At 34.2% G+C, this 15,921-nt stretch overlaps 3 protein-coding genes across 5 annotated transcripts; all 3 read left to right on the forward strand.

Moving 5' to 3' along the window:
* The first annotated feature begins 44 nt into the window (after window positions 1-44).
* Cdc27 (cell division cycle protein 27) lies at window positions 45-6,267 on the forward strand. Of its 2 annotated transcripts, none has more exons than XM_034327475.2 (13): window positions 45-216; window positions 741-816; window positions 906-1,053; window positions 1,115-1,498; window positions 1,581-1,899; window positions 1,982-2,170; window positions 2,265-2,511; window positions 2,595-2,775; window positions 2,863-3,088; window positions 3,175-3,302; window positions 3,380-3,701; window positions 3,782-3,929; window positions 4,009-6,267. In XM_034327475.2, exons 1-13 carry the CDS (start codon window positions 193-195, stop codon window positions 4,134-4,136), a joined length of 2,520 nt encoding a protein of 839 aa, XP_034183366.1. In that variant the 5' UTR covers window positions 45-192; the 3' UTR covers window positions 4,137-6,267. The 2 variants fall into 2 exon arrangements, with proteins under 2 accessions (XP_034183366.1, XP_034183365.1); XM_034327474.2 differs by lacking the exon at window positions 45-216 and adding an exon at window positions 272-606.
* A 145-nt stretch (window positions 6,268-6,412) lies between these two features.
* On the forward strand, window positions 6,413-12,483 carry LOC117605774 (phosphotriesterase-related protein). Its single transcript, XM_034327479.2, has 7 exons — window positions 6,413-6,595; window positions 6,834-6,993; window positions 8,715-8,905; window positions 9,054-9,212; window positions 9,313-9,477; window positions 10,004-10,224; window positions 11,159-12,483. Exons 1-7 carry the CDS (start codon window positions 6,565-6,567, stop codon window positions 11,288-11,290), a joined length of 1,059 nt encoding a protein of 352 aa, XP_034183370.1. The 5' UTR covers window positions 6,413-6,564; the 3' UTR covers window positions 11,291-12,483.
* Window positions 12,334-15,783, forward strand: LOC117605777 (ras-related protein Rab-38-like). 2 transcript variants are annotated; one of them, XM_034327485.2, is made up of 6 exons: window positions 12,334-12,474; window positions 13,962-13,994; window positions 14,373-14,469; window positions 15,017-15,073; window positions 15,147-15,391; window positions 15,522-15,783. In XM_034327485.2, the coding sequence occupies exons 1-6, from the start codon at window positions 12,387-12,389 to the stop codon at window positions 15,644-15,646; spliced, it is 645 nt and encodes a 214-aa protein (XP_034183376.1). In that variant the 5' UTR covers window positions 12,334-12,386; the 3' UTR covers window positions 15,647-15,783. The 2 variants fall into 2 exon arrangements, with proteins under 2 accessions (XP_034183376.1, XP_034183375.1); XM_034327484.2 differs by having other exon boundaries at window positions 12,354-12,489.
* The last annotated feature ends 138 nt before the right edge of the window (window positions 15,784-15,921 follow it).

Below are 15,921 nucleotides of genomic sequence, written 5' to 3' on the forward strand. Positions count from 1 at the left end.
GTTAAATTGACGTTTCCACGATGTTGGTAAACCTCCGTTCTGAAGTTAGTCATTCACTTCAAAAGAATCAGAGCAAGATGGACTCCTAAGCAATTTTTATACACAGCAGTCATTCGACTTTGGATTTTCTACGTTAAATTTTCTTAAAACGTTCGAGATTTTTCTTATATGACCAAGCTTGCAGTGTGAAGGATGATTGTACAGGAGCCAGTGCAGGTAAAGTAAATGAAGTACGAAAAGGGACTGCCAGTGACGTGCAATTTTCTGTCCGGGCGCATCCACACTTATTGATACTGACATGAGAAATCGAACTCGTTTATACATTTGTTTCTTCTTTAACGGAAAATTGATTTCCAATTTTCTACAATAATTTATGATGCTTCATTCATTTTATCAGTTTACCGAAGTTTTATCCAATATTACATTAAATACATTTATTCGAGGGTGAACTTATTTAGGGTTGTTTGCTTTTGCGAAATGGACGGTAAATGGAAGGAGTTATAACTAAATAGATATAAGTAACATTTATAATCTTTCTTATTTTATTAAATTTTAACAATGTTTAATAAGTTGCTGTTTGGACGGATAATTACACAAATACTATGTGTACGTGCTGTGTGTATATATATATATATATATTCTTGTTTATAAAAACGTGATTAAACGTTTTTATAACTGAGTCATTTTATTATGTATTTTTTAATATGCTATAATATATATTTGTACATATATAATTACAGGCAGCCATATGGCATTGTTTAAATCATTATGCTTATCCAGATGCAATATTTTTAGCAGAAAGATTATGTGCAGAAGGCAAGTTTGAATTTTTTCTAATTATGATTTTTTAATTTACCTTCATATCCTTTAATCATAGTTATAAGATCATTTGAAATATTTTACAGTTGATACAGAAGAAACTTTATTCCTTTTGGCGACTTGTTATTATCGATCAGGTCGAATTAGGCAAGCTTATGCGTTACTTTCTAAAAAAGCTCCAAGCTCTGCGCAGTGCAGATTTCTGTTAGCGAAATGTTGTTACGATTTAGAAAAGTAAGTATGAAATTGTTTTGTATGTTTAATTATGTACATAATTTGATGTTAAAATTTGTAGATATGCAGAGGCGGAAGCAGCCATAATAGGGGGATATTATAAACAGTTGAAAAATTTAGAGGAAATTTCCACTCAGTTCGGCGAACATGCTTGTTTTTCTCTTCAGATTATAGCAAAAATTTATTATAAAATGATGCGTACCTCAAAGGGAAATGATGCCCATAAATTGGCTTTAAAGTTAAATCCATTTCTTTGGCATTCGTTTGAAGAATTATGCAACGTCGGCGAAGTGGTAGATCCTGCTAAAGTTTTTCAGTTAGATAAGTTAGACAATTTTGCCATGTGCCATGGTAGTACACCTACTCCTAATTACGCGACCGAATCTGATCTCATTCTACCTATTAATAATTCGAATGGCACACCTACGATAAATGGCATTAATGTGTAAGTATATTATAACAAGTTTATATGTAATTAGGTTTATATATCATGTTGTTGTTGTTGTTGTTATAATAATATTTTACAGAACTCCTGGACAAATGACAACAGCATCGACTATAATAAATGGCATAGGTTCTGGTATACGGTTATATTCTTCCATAGATGAAAGTCCCCAAAGTTTACATTATAGTAATTGCTCTTCGATATCACCAAGGGCTAAACTTCCACGATACCGTAGTATGTTTAGTAACACGATGAGTCCTCTTACTCCGAGTTTTGGTATCTTACCACTGGAAAGCAATACACCTGAACCAACAGTTTTACCTTCGCATACGACTCTTACAGAAGCTAACGATCAGAAAAGTTTAGCGAAACGTGTTAGTAGTTTAAGGGCTCATGTTGGGGTAAGATTTGAGTAGTAATGATAATATTTTTAAATATGTATACGTATCGTACAGTATACAGCGTAATTTGTTTAATTTATAGCAATTAATGTCAAGGAAAGATACACCTTTGCAACAAGGAAAACCAGTATTTTCACAATCTGGAAATACCAGTAACAGCGCGAATATTGTAACAGTAACGCCTACTACCCCAACACCGACACCACCAACACTACAAGGTACTAACGTCAGACGTTCATCCCGACTCTTCAGCCATAGCTACTCGGTTAAGGTAGTTAATTGTTTTTCAATTTTATATTTCATAAACATTTAATTTTTGATTATACAGGTATTAGTCTGCCAAATGTATTGTTTCGTTATTTTAGGAAAATAATAAATCTCCAAACAGAAATAAATTTGCCACTCCTAAGTCTCCATCTCGGAAGACGAAAGCCAGACTTTCGAAAACTAATTTAAACAAAACTAATTTTAACGAATTAAATGAGAGAAATCGAAACGAGAAAGAGAAAAGTGAAACTATTACATCAGAAAAGGCTGTAGCTAGTGTAAATGCTTTAAATAATCAAAGCAATGCTAATATTTGTGCGGTAACGCTTCAAAAACAATGTGCTGGTAAGTTGTTAACTTAACTTTATTTTGGAATAAAGAGATAAATTCTTCTTTATAATATCTTGTGTATTTTTTTTTTTTTTTAGAAGGTTTAATGTCACTGTTACGTGAGTTAGGAATGGCGTATCAACACTTGAGTCAATTTAATTGTACCCAAGCTGTCGAGATACTAAGTGTTCTTCCAGCACAACATTATAACACAGGCTGGGTACTTTCCATGTTAGCTCGTGCACACTTTGAAATGGTAGATTATAAGAAAGCTGCTAGGTACATAAATGTCCTACTAATATAATATGTATAGAACCCTATAAAATTGGTTGGTACGAATTTATAGCCTGATATTTTTTTCAACAGTTATTTTTCTGAAGTGAGACATTTGGAACCTCAAAGGACTGAACTTATGGAAATTTATAGCACTGTTTTGTGGCATTTACATGCTGAAGTGCAATTATCCACTCTTGCACAAGAACTTGTTTCCGAGGATCGTAATTCACCGGCTGCTTGGTGTTCAACGGGAAATTTATTTTCTGCACAAACAGAACACGAGACAGCAATTAAATTCTTCCAAAGAGCTATTCAGGTATGTATACTTTTAAGATGGATAGAAATTCTAGTTTTGTTTTTCAGTTATATTTCAGATGAAAATTGTGTGTTTTAAACGTTTAGGTAGATCCAAACTTCCCGTATGCCTATACGCTACTTGGCCATGAATATGTGATGACAGAAGAATTGGATAAGGCCATTACTGCGTTTCGCAATGCCATTAGGCTCGATCCTAGGCATTACAATGCATGGTAAATCATTCACTAATTAGAGAAAAGTCATTTGGTATTTAAGATAATCGTAAAATATTCTACGATATTTGCTTTAGGTTTGGATTGGGAACAATATTCTCGAAACAGGAACAATACAGTTTGGCAGAATTGCATTTTAAACGTGCATTACAAATAAATCCACAAAATTCAGCGATAATGTGCCACATAGGTGTTGTACAACATGCATTAAAGAAAACTGACCAAGCTTTAAAGACTTTGAATACCGCAATTGCAAACGATCCCGACAATACTTTATGCAAATTTCATCGTGCGACTATAAACTTTTCAATTGGTCGGCACACCGAAGCGCTTAGGGAATTTGAAGAATTAAAAAATATTGTACCCAAAGAGTCTCTAGTCTATTATTCGATAGGAAAGGTAAACGTCTTGATGATTTTATTTTATTATTTCTAAATTTCTTATTTTTTATCTTTTACTTACGCGTGTTTCTCTTACAGGTACATAAAAAGTTGGGTAATACGCATCTTGCGTTAATGTATTTTAGTTGGGCGACAGATCTGGACCCAAAAGGTGTTAACAGTCAAATTAAAGAAGCTATATCGAGTCCGGGTCAAGGTGACGAAGAATCTCCGACTCCTCAATCAGGTAATTTTCTGTAAACGAAACTTTTCGTTGAAATATCTATCAGTGATTGTTCACAACGGTTTTCATTATGCGCATATAGACGAACAACAGTTGCAAAATAATTCAATGGAACAAGAGATTGAAACTAATAGAGAAGGAAGTGCCGCTGGCTTGGCCGCAAATGCATCAGTGGAAGCTCATGCCGACGATAGCGACGATAGTTTATGAAGATATCCAACTGTGTGCAAAATTGCTATAAAATGAAGCATTATTGCGCGTTGCTATTCGTATTGATCGGTTTGATCCACTTCTTCGATTCATACTTTTCGCGTGCACTCGACAATTTCATTTGAATTACCGCTTTCTCGTTAGACTTTTTTTGATATTCGTATCTTTCTTAATCTCATAGTTGCATCCTTTGAAAAATTTAGAACTCTATTTTTTTCACGTTTTTCTGAATTACTCTTTTTTAAAAAGAAAAGAAAAGAGGGAAATACTTTCAAAACGATCGGTGTTCTCTAAAAGAAAGAGAAATTCCGCGAAACATCCGTTTCATCGATTTGTACATTACGCGTTTCTCTGTATATTTTTTTATGATTATTTATCTTATTTTTTTATATATATATATATACATACATCCATACACATACATACATAAATAATAGTGTTTAGTCACACTTTCGTTAAGGATTTACGGTTCAGTACAGACTGTATTGTATGAATGAGTGTAAACACATAAGCATGTCGTAAGTAGATAGGAAATATAATTAATTAATTAAGTGAAATAAGTAAGAAGAAAGTGTAAATGTAAATTATTATTAATATTATTATTATTATTGTATTATCAATGTTATTATCATTAGTGCTATCAGTACTATTATCCATCTAATTACCGTTGTTGATTTAGTGATTACGAAAACTATTTTTGGCCATGTGGATGGCCATTGGACGATCGTGCAATTCTCGTCATGAAGTATACACTCATTGATGGGTCAATCTTGATCGGAACTGATATCATATAAAAATTGTACGCGTTATCTCACTGGGAAAAAACATACCATGGACGAGTGGAAAAAATTAATTCATATTCGAAACTGTTGAGCAAAGTGTCTCAAAAGTCTATCGCATATCTTTATCGATGAAACCCTGCTATTGTTCTAAATAAATGTATTCTACAATTATGAATTCGCTGTATAATAATTGATCAATTATTTCTATTAATTTAACTTTACATTGTCCAACATTATCTCCTCTCTTATCACATAGTTTGACAATCTTTTTTCTGATAATCATTCAAATGTTTTCTTTCTTTCCTTCTTTATAATATATCTACTTTTTCGTTTGGGCGATTCAATAAATTTCTGCTATAGACTTTATTTGAGACCCCATTGTTCATCGAATTATTTCGTACTGCATGCGACCAAAAATCTCTGTATCGTTGCACAATGTTCATGAAAATACTAAATGCGTTAACGTGTTACCAGAATTTATACTTAGACTTATATTATTCTCTTGGTAGAATGATAACGTTGCAAGAAATTGTTTTATCGGGAAGGTAGCATTTTATATTGCATAAGAAAGGAAAGAAAAAGATGATGAAAAGAACAGAGACGAAATGGCTGATTTAAAATTTTATGTGTGTATAATATATATACGGTATATATTTTTTCTTTAATTAAAGCGTATTTTAACTGTTCAAACTTTATATATTGTTTATAAGGATTGATTTCCTTATGAGTTCTTAACACGTTCTTTGGTTTTACACCTGCTATGAAATTTCGAATAATTTAAATTTAATTTAAACTATAAATGATAATTTATTGATATTTGAAGAACTGAAAACGAGCTGTATTTTCTTTTAAGATTTCTGTAAGTAGAGAGATCAGAATTTTGTTTTTTGTCTTACAGAAAGTCTGGTCAGAGGTATTTAATCAGAGAAATGTGTATTTAATAAGGCTGATAAGTAGACTTTTAATAATTTTTTCCAAAGAATTGAATAATTATATGGGTTTAAGTAAAGATACGCTTTTTCTTTCTTTCATTTTACATCCTTGTTTTCTTTCTTCTTTTTTAGTTTAATGTTATTTATTTGAGCCATGTAAGTTTAATATTTCATAACTTGTTCAAATATCATTAGCACGATGTGTATTCATATTTTTGTTATGTAACTGTCGTTATCATGGATGCTATTTAAGTCAGTGTTTGCTCGATGGAAGTAAAAGGTGGACGTTTTGCGACATTTCTGTGTGAATTGTAGTAATTAGGAAAAGAAATGTATTTATTTCCCTCTAGATTTTTCACTTTGATGTTCATTTCTTTCTTATAAATTTTGATCATACATACTGATTAATAAGCGTAATAGATATATTAAATTTAATGCTTTTAATCGTATACTTCAGTGCAACATAGGCTTCTCAATTTCTTTTCAACCATAAAAGAGACTAATGTAAAATCTCCTGTCTTAAGATAAAGAATATAAAGAAATAAAAAAGGGAATATTTGTTCTTCTGGGCGTGCCCTTAATTAAAGGAAGTCTAGGTTGCACGAGATTATATGAAGAGTAACAGGAGTGTTTTTATCAAGGATATCAAGTGTCAATATATCTTATAGTTCTTTTTTGAAATATTAAGTGAAATTGAACGTACGCCTGTGAAATATGGAACGTGTAACTAATTGTGTACAAACTGGTAAGTATTTAATTCTGTAAATGAATAGTTACATATAATTTTTCTCCATTTAATTAAAATGTAATATTGTAATATCGTAATTGTGTACACATAGCAATTGGGAACATTATTTAACAAATAATAAAGAGTTAATTTTTGTTTAAACATTGTACGAGCATCATTGTATTTTCCAATAGTATTGAAACTTTCGTTCTTTGAATAATTGTAGATATTTAATATTTCTTATTATTTTGCTTAGTGCTTGGTGAAAAAGATGCAAATAAGCTTGGTAGAACGCTTACGCACGAGCATCTGGCCTTGTCTTTTACCTCTTTCTATGTTGAACCGCCTAATCATTTAAAACGATTTCTTAATGATAAAATCGAGCTTCGAAATGTTGGAATTTTGAAACAATATCCGTAAGTAGAAGAAATTCAATATATTTGTTTTTTACTATATTTTACTTATACAATTCAGATACGATAAAATGATAGTGAACTCTTTAAACAGTAATACACTTTTGGGTGAACGTGAAAAGAAACTAAATAAATTCATTAATTTCGAAACGTTTGATTCAACTATGCGGTATAGATATACAGGGTGTTAAAAAATACCCTGGAGACCTTTACACCGCTGGATAGATCACGGAAAATCGAAGTGAAAAGTTCTGTAGCATTTTTCGATGGGATCAGTAGTTTAGCCACATTTCGTTGTTGAAAATTGAAAAATTGACCAATCAGCGCGCAGCTCGAGTGGCAAGATCCGCGGAGTAGGAGACTAGCCTCTGCCGCCGACGAGCCGCGCCGCTGAGCGTCGCGCTTACGCATGCGCCGAGAGTCCATTCCATTCCATTTCGTTTCGCCCCTAAAGGGCCGGCGCTTTTGGGGACTAATCTGTCCCCTTTTTGCTCAATGAACTTTATCGGCCACGCGCCTTCGGGGATGTGCTGGCAGCCCCGCCAGCACCAAACCCCGCGCATTTTTTGAATTACCTTATCTTTTTCTTTGTACATTTTCCATCTATCATCAGTTCCATACTTTTAATTGTCTGAGCCGATGTGTGTGTGTGTGTGTGCTCGTGCATGCGTTCGTGTGTGTATGTGTTTGTGTGACCCCTTTTAGTCGCCTCTTACGACAGGCAGGGGATACCGTGGCCGTATTCTAAGCCCCCCCGAGCCACAGGGGGAGCGCCGAGAGTCGAGTTGTTTGCTATTGTAAAGATAGCAATTTTATGGTTTTTTGGATATGTTTGATAGCAATATTTACTACAGGATACAGCCGAAAATTGTACGTGTACAATTTATCAAACCGTTTAATAAATTGAAACAACTGGGTATGACCCACTAATAGATTAAACAAACAAACAACCCACCAAGTGGACAAGGACACGGCTCGGTTACCGTGGAAATGAGATCTCCCGTGCCTGACCGTGTCGAAGAAAAAGCCTATCCTTGAATAGGACAGGTGGCAGTGGTGACATCAGGGATAATAGCAACCTACCAGGTGGATGAAAACATGGCCCGGTCATCGTGGAAATGAGATGTCCCGTGCCTGACCGTGGCCGAGGAAAAAGTCCTGTGCGCAGCCTGTGCAGGTTGAAAATGTCCTAACCGCTCGATCGGAGGTACAACGACGTGGATGCGTAATCCCTCACGCTTGCGTGGCGTCCTGGGGTACCTGAAGCGGTGAAAGGTGCCGGCGGCTCACACTAAGGGGAGAGGTTTTAGTGGGTAGTGTATCATCCCTTCTGGGTGGTATGAGTCCTCCCTTAGCCGAATAGTGCGACAGGGGGTCAACCGCGCGTACGTAAATGTATTTCCTCTTCCATAAACGAAAAAAAAAAGATTAAGCAAGCAAACAGACAAATTATTTGCTCTCGGCGCATGCGTAAGCGCGACGCTCAGCGGCGCAGCTCGTCGACGCGGTCTCCTACTCCGCGGGTCTTGCCACTCAAACTGCGCGCTGATTGGTCAATTTTTCAATTTTCAACAGCGAATTATGACTAAACTATTGAGCCCATCGAAAAATGCTACAGAACTTTTCACTTCGATTTTTCATGATCTATCCAGCGGTGTAGAGGTCTTCAGGGTATTTTTTAACACCCTGTATGTAGGAATGATAAAGGTAATTGTTATTTACAGTTACAGTAGTTTGTATAATTTAACGTTTAACGATACGGATACAATTGATGCTATTTTGGAAGATGTGAAGTTATATCGCGAATTTGGCGGTGGTAGCATCGTAGAAAATAGCAATTACGGTTTGAATCGTGATATTCCAATGATGAAAAGAGTTAGCAAAGAAAGTGGAGTTAACGTGATTGCTGGAACAGGTATATTTTCATTTGTGAAAGTCAGTCTTTTATTTTTTTATTAAGCATAATAATGTAAAGTAAAATGATCAGAAACATGTCAATAATACATTCGATTCGTTTCTTTCTTATTCTATTCCTTTTTTTCTTTATTATTGACAAACGAAAGGCTATTACGTTGCTGCCACTCAAAGTGCAAGTGATCTGAATTTATCCAAAGAAGAAATGTACAATATAATGTTGAAAGAGATGACCGTTGGTTGCGAACAATGTCCCGACGTGAAAACAGGATTTATCGGAGAAGTTGGAAGTACTTGGCCGATCGAAGGTTAACTTTTGTTTCGTTTCATCGTATAGCACTTATTTTTGGTGAAACATGAAAATGTTTCTGTAATTTTGTTTTATTTTTCGGTTATTTCTTCGAACAGAGTTTGAGAAAAGAGCAATCGAAGCAACAGGAGAACTTGAAGCGCAATTAAAATGTCCCGTGAGTTTTCATCCTGGAAGAAATTGTGCGGCACCCTACGAAATAATGAGGCTTTATCAAGAAGCAGGCGGTGATGGCAGTAAAGCGATTCTCTCTCATTTAGATCGTACGTTTCATTGAGCGATTTCAAAAGATATTCTTCCTCTGAAAGGAAATCAATCAGAGGGGGGCGTCAAGTAAAAAGTAGATAACCAGTTACATTTCCGATAGGAAAAAAACGCTCTTCTCTTGATTCAAAAGTTCGCAGTGATCTCCTCCGAAGAGTCGCTATGGCAACAAGACCCGATATACATGGTGTCGTGCTAGATTTCCCATGAAATCGAATTTTGACTAAGTCCAAAACCCAACTTTCGAACCTCATATCTCGGAAACCAAAAGCGTGCACCGAATAATATTCAAGATGGTTACTGTGGAGGTCAAGGTCTATCACCATACCAAGTTTCGTCACGATTCGATGAGTCTTCCCGAACGCGTCGGATATATTATAGCCTTTATCTGATTTTTTCGGGAAAAAATCAAGAGAAGAGCGAAAATTAACTTTATTTCAAGAAATAGACCCGACGCAGAGCGGCTATTATTTCGTTAAAGTTAACTATTATTCAAGAAAATTGTTTGAAATGTATCATTGATAGGAACTATTCATGACGAACAACAGCTTTTGGAGTTTGCCGACACGACCAAATGTTATTGTCAGTTTGATCTATTTGGAAGTGAATGTTCCTTTTATCAGTTGAATCCACTGATCGATATGCAATCGGATGCACAACGTATAGATCGCGTAAAACTTCTTCGGGATGATGGAAAATTAAATCGCGTGCTTCTCAGTCAGGATATTCATACTAAGCACAGATTGGTATGTATTTTCAATTGAAGAAATCTAATGCATAAGTATATATATGTTACGGTAAATGTAACAAACTGGTGATTATGTATAATTGCCGGTTATTATATATAATCACCACTAAATTTGGTAAATATGATAAATTATTGAATATTTATCAAATTAATCGGCGAGTTTATATAATTCCCAACTCGGGAGTGCAGTATTTTGAGTAGTTATTAGTCAGAAGGATAGTTTTTTGTTGGACACTATGGCGCGAGAGGCTGTGAATAACAATATTTTACAATTTACAATTAAAAATTCAATAAATGATTATTTTAAATCACATGGATGATTTTTCGAAATAATGTTTATTATGTATCCTTTAACAGAAAATATAAATGAATAAATGTTATAGTAATTATTATCGTTGGTAAATATTTAGATTAACGTACCCACCTTCAATCGCCTCGGGTTCAGTAGGAGATAAAATATTAAACTTATTATTATTATTATTATTATTATTATTATTATTAATTATTATTATATACATACGACCGCGAAGCGACCGACAACGCTTTTCTAAAATAATAGTGTTGTTTAAATAATAACCGGATTTAAATATATTATTTAACCTACCCTAATACATCAATAATATTCACTTTTAATTGAGTTTTAATGGACACTTGCACCTTAATTTTTACAAATCGTAGTAGCTGCACTAACTGGGTGAAATTTCTTAAAGTTATGGACTTTTATCACATTCGCCATTACAAGTTGGGAATTATATAAACTCGTCGGTTAATTTGATAAATATTCAACAGTTTATCACATTTACCAAATTTAGTGATAATTATATATAATAACCGGCAATTATACATAATCACCGGATTAATCACATTTACCGTAACATATGTATACATAGTGTATTCTAATTAAACAGGTTTCACCATTCTTCTTTTTTTAGATAAAATTTGGTGGTCATGGATTTTCTCACATATTAAATAACGTTTTACCAAAAATGATACTAAAAGGTTTTACTCAAGAAGAAATTGATACGATAACGATTCATAATCCAAAGACATGGTTGTCATTTTAATGATCTCTTATCGTTAATAAAGAGCGTCAAGAGTGTTTTAAATCTTATTTTACATTTTACACTTTTGTAAATATCGGCTTATTAAATATGAAACTCGCAAACTATAAATCAACTTTTTTAGTTAACTTTTTAGTTACTGGCGACACGTCAATATTATTAAAATAGATTAAATTCTATTCAAATATCGTAAAAATTATTTTATGATCAATATAAAAATAAAAATTTTGATCGATTTATTTTCCCTAAGTTGATTAAAATATGAAATTGCGACGCGGTCCTAAATCGACAAATCGTCAGACGAACAAGTAATTTCTTAGTTTTCCAAGAAATAAAGTACATTTTGAACAGAAATATAATAATCTATGTATTACTTTACATCAACAGACGATTTATAAATATATACATATATTACCTATATGATAACTATTGTATGTATATTAAAATATACAACCTCATCTTTATTTTTTATACATTCCACGCACACAAACCCCTCCTATCTCCTTTTTCTTATGTTATCATTGTGTTATCGTCAATCGTTCAATTAAGTTTGAAATTTTTAAGGCAACCAAATGTAAGAAAAGTAGTGAAAAACACTTTGAATAAATTAACGTACTATGTGTATACGTGAAACCGGTGCGATGGATTAATTACGTACACGAACAACACTTGTGTGCCAGAGGCAGATTAAACGTCACTAACGTATATGTACAAATATAACGTTGTAACGTTCCAAACTTAGAAGAAATCGTATCTGTCGATAATCAATAGCCCAAGTATCGAATCCAGATGAAAATCTACTCAACAAAAGTAAGAATAAAGTGGAAGAAGGGAAAGTTTCAAGTAAGACGATTTGGCCATATTTGACCCAGTGTTTACCACGAATATTGGAGGAAAGATAGCAAGAGAGTGATATATGGGGAACCGAGGGGGAATAAGAGGAGGTGACACGAGTCACAAGTCGACCTCAGAGGTCGAGCCTTTTGTCCCGGTTTACACTGACAGTTTACCAACGAACAACAAGTAGCGGTAAAGCGGCAGTTGCTATACAATATACAAACGTTAAATAACTCTTGAAGAAATAAGAAGAAGAGGAAGAATGAATTCAAGAAAACCGAGGAGAGACTCGGACGTTCTATTGTCGAAATTTGGTCACAAGGAGCTTCTCTTCAAGTTCCTCGTTATCGGTGACTATGGCGTGGGTGCGTCCAGGCTGTTTTAAATAAAATTTCCTATTCAAAACATTCGTCATCGTCAACTACGTGAAATTCAACTCTCTTTCGACCTGTTAATATAGATCTATATTCAATATCGTGTGAATCGTTTTCACGTACATAAGTATCTAAATACATATATGTATAAAGTGCAAAGACGTCTGTCCGTGTCACTTTTCAACTCGAGAACTACTGAGGTTAGAGATACACGTTGCACAGTGGGGTATTTGCCTCTCAAACGCGGTAAAAACTACTTTAAAATTTGCTCAATCTTCACACTGTCATAACATTGCTAAATTTCATCCAAACTTTGCTCTTTCAAATAATACCAAACAGAACGCGGGATTCCACGGGACTTTTTTTAAAATAAACAATAAAGATGGAAAATATTCAATACGGTATAATTCCAAAAATATTAATGATAATAAAATGAAATTTGATACAATTAAAATATATACCTGGCACGTTTAAACCCATCATAGATTAATTAAATTGAGTTACAATTAAAAGCATAAATAATAGTTGTAGTTTTTAAGAATTTCGGAGTTGCCTTCTTTAAACCTCTGTACCCACGTTGAAAATTAATAAATGTGAAAAACAAGTATACTACATAGTGGGCCAAATATTCAATTAACTATTTTCATAGTACTTTTTGACTTTAGAGATAATTTTCTAAAAATGACTTTTTACCGCGTTTGAGAGGTAAATACCCCACTGTGCGTCGTTAGAAAGGTCTTACCGAAACTAATTCAAAACCGTTGCGTTTGTGCGGCTAAGTGGCCGGAGTGAAAAGTTATAGGGGTTTCCATTTCCTGTAGAAAGTCTATGGATCGCACGTTTTAGCTGCGCGCGCATGCCCCCAACAGTACGTAATGTCTTTGGAAAGGGTTGCGTCGGTACTATGCGGCGCATGCGCGCCTAACAGTAGCTTTTTCAGACTTTGACGATCTATATTTCAAAAACGCGAATTTTCCGGGGGACGAGAAAAACGACTACATCAATACCCGAAGAGGGATGATTGACAAGGTGATTCTAAACAACTTTTTCCTTTACCAAAATGTTGATTAAGGCTTCGTTTTCGAGTTATTATCAAAAAACACTGGCCAATCAGAGCGTGCCTTTAGCGCGGACCGAACGGCTTGAACGCAGAGCAAACTCAACACTCGTAGTTCGGCCCTCGCTAAACGCTCGCTCTGATTGGCCAGTGTCATTTTGTTAATAACTCGAAAACGAAGCCTTAATCAACATTTTGGCAAAGGAAAAAGTTGTTTAGAATCACCTTGTTAATCATCCTTCTTCGGTTGTTGACGTAGTCGTTGGATACCCTGTATAGTAGCTCACCATTAATCGTTTCACCGGCTTTTTATTTTTACAATTGAGTATTGTACATCTGTTTGTCATCCAACTTGTCGAAAGTTGACTTTGCATAATAATAATAATTCTCTGTTTACTATTTTCAGGGAAAACTGCGCTAGTTAGAAGATATACAGAAGGTACTAGTATTTTTTCAAAGATCATTGAATTAACATTTGAAAATTGAAATTTGCTCGATAGAAGAATGTTTTAATAAGAAAGACACGTAATAAGTATAAAAGTTGCTTGATTCATTTTCAGTATCATCTACACCTGTAGTAATTAACGAACAGAAATAATCGCTCCTCTATTTTTATTCCTGATCTGATTTGATTAATCTCTTTCAAACGAATCACTCTTGACGTAAAAGAAAACACGTTATCTTTGTAAATGAAACTTTGTAATTAAATTAAAAGAGAAAAGAAAAATTTTTTTTTAATTATCGCAATCGTTTTGTGTCAATAATACCGTGAATTGTGATTAAACGAGTAAATTTTTTTTTTCTTCTTTGTTTACAGGAAAATTTACGTCGAATTACAAAATTACCATAGGAGCGGATTTTGCGATAAAAACGCTCGATTGGGATCCGCATACTAAAATCAATCTACAATTATGGTACATGTATATTATGGAAAAATAATTTTTACGATACTTAGGTATACAGGGTGTCCCAGAAAGAGTGTTAGTCCTTTAAGGCAGACCTGTCCAAGTAGGGGAATCCACTCCTGGAACACATGTTTTGGGTCCCCTTCCAACGCTGCTGCTTAAAGTAAGATGGGACCGTTCCGTCTACCATCTCTCCGTCTTTCCCAGCGGCGGTATTGTCTCCTCGGAGAGATGGTAGTCGGAACCGTCCCATTTTACTTGAAGAAGCAGCGTTGGAAAGAGACCCAAAACATGTGTTCCAGGAGTGAATTCCCCTACTTGGACAGGCCTGCTTTAAGGGGGTGGTAGCTGGGGTGATACTGAACAACATTTTTCTTTGCGAAAATGTTGTTTGAAGCTTTGTTTTTAAATTATAAAGGAAAAACACTGGCTCAGGGACGGCACCCTTAACTACAAAAACTGGGCTTGATCTCAGTCCCGAACGAACACTTTCGGCACCCTGCTAGTACGTATGTATTTGGATAGTATAATAAATTACTTTGAACTGATAATTTAGGGATGTAGCTGGTCATGAGAGATTCGGATATATGACAAGGGTTTATTATAAATACGCGTGAGTACTTACATATTTAATAAATATAGCATTTCTATTCTTGTCAATTAATAGCTTTCTATATAATTTTCAGAGTGGCTGCTGCTTTGGTTTTCGACATTTCACGGATAGCAACCTTTCAATCGATTAAAAAATGGTTGTACGATCTCCGAGAAAAAGTTACACTTCCAGATGGTTCTAATATACCTGTGGTTCTTTTGGCAAACAAATGTGATATACCTTGTCCTGTAGTTCCGACTGAACAAATAGCTAGATTTTGTAAAGAGAATAATATCGGTGCTTGGTATATAACTTCTGCTAAAGAAAATACAAATGTTGGTAGGTATTACAATTTTGAAACCTTCGAATTTTAGAAAGTTACCTACAATTCAAGATACAAAATCTTTTCCTACTCTAAGTTTTACAGAATTTACAATGTATACAACTTTTTATTTTCAATTTGTTATAGATGTAGCGATGCGGTATTTAGTAGAAAATGTTCTTAAAACTAAAATCGACGGGGGAATGCGAGATTCCGTCAGACTGCGAAACAAACCTATGATTCGAGAGAAGAACGGATGTTGCAAATCATAAACCTTTCTTTTCGTTTTTCTTTCTTATTCTTCTTCTTCATCTTCTTCATTTTTTCCAACAACTAAAGTAACTAAAATAATTTTTATTAAAAAATACACGCACAAAAGACTTGCTGTTTTACTATTCATCTTAGCGTATTCATTGTATTTTAACAAAATTATCAAATTTTTATACGTGGAACTGAGACTGTACCTTATTTTATATAGAATAATTAACTAAAATAAAATAATTTTTAACAAAAAATACAACCGATTTCGAAATGCACTAAAAAGTAT

This window comes from Osmia lignaria, chromosome 2 (genome assembly GCF_051020975.1).
Source record: "Osmia lignaria lignaria isolate PbOS001 chromosome 2, iyOsmLign1, whole genome shotgun sequence".
Lineage (NCBI taxonomy): Eukaryota > Metazoa > Arthropoda > Insecta > Hymenoptera > Megachilidae > Osmia > Osmia lignaria.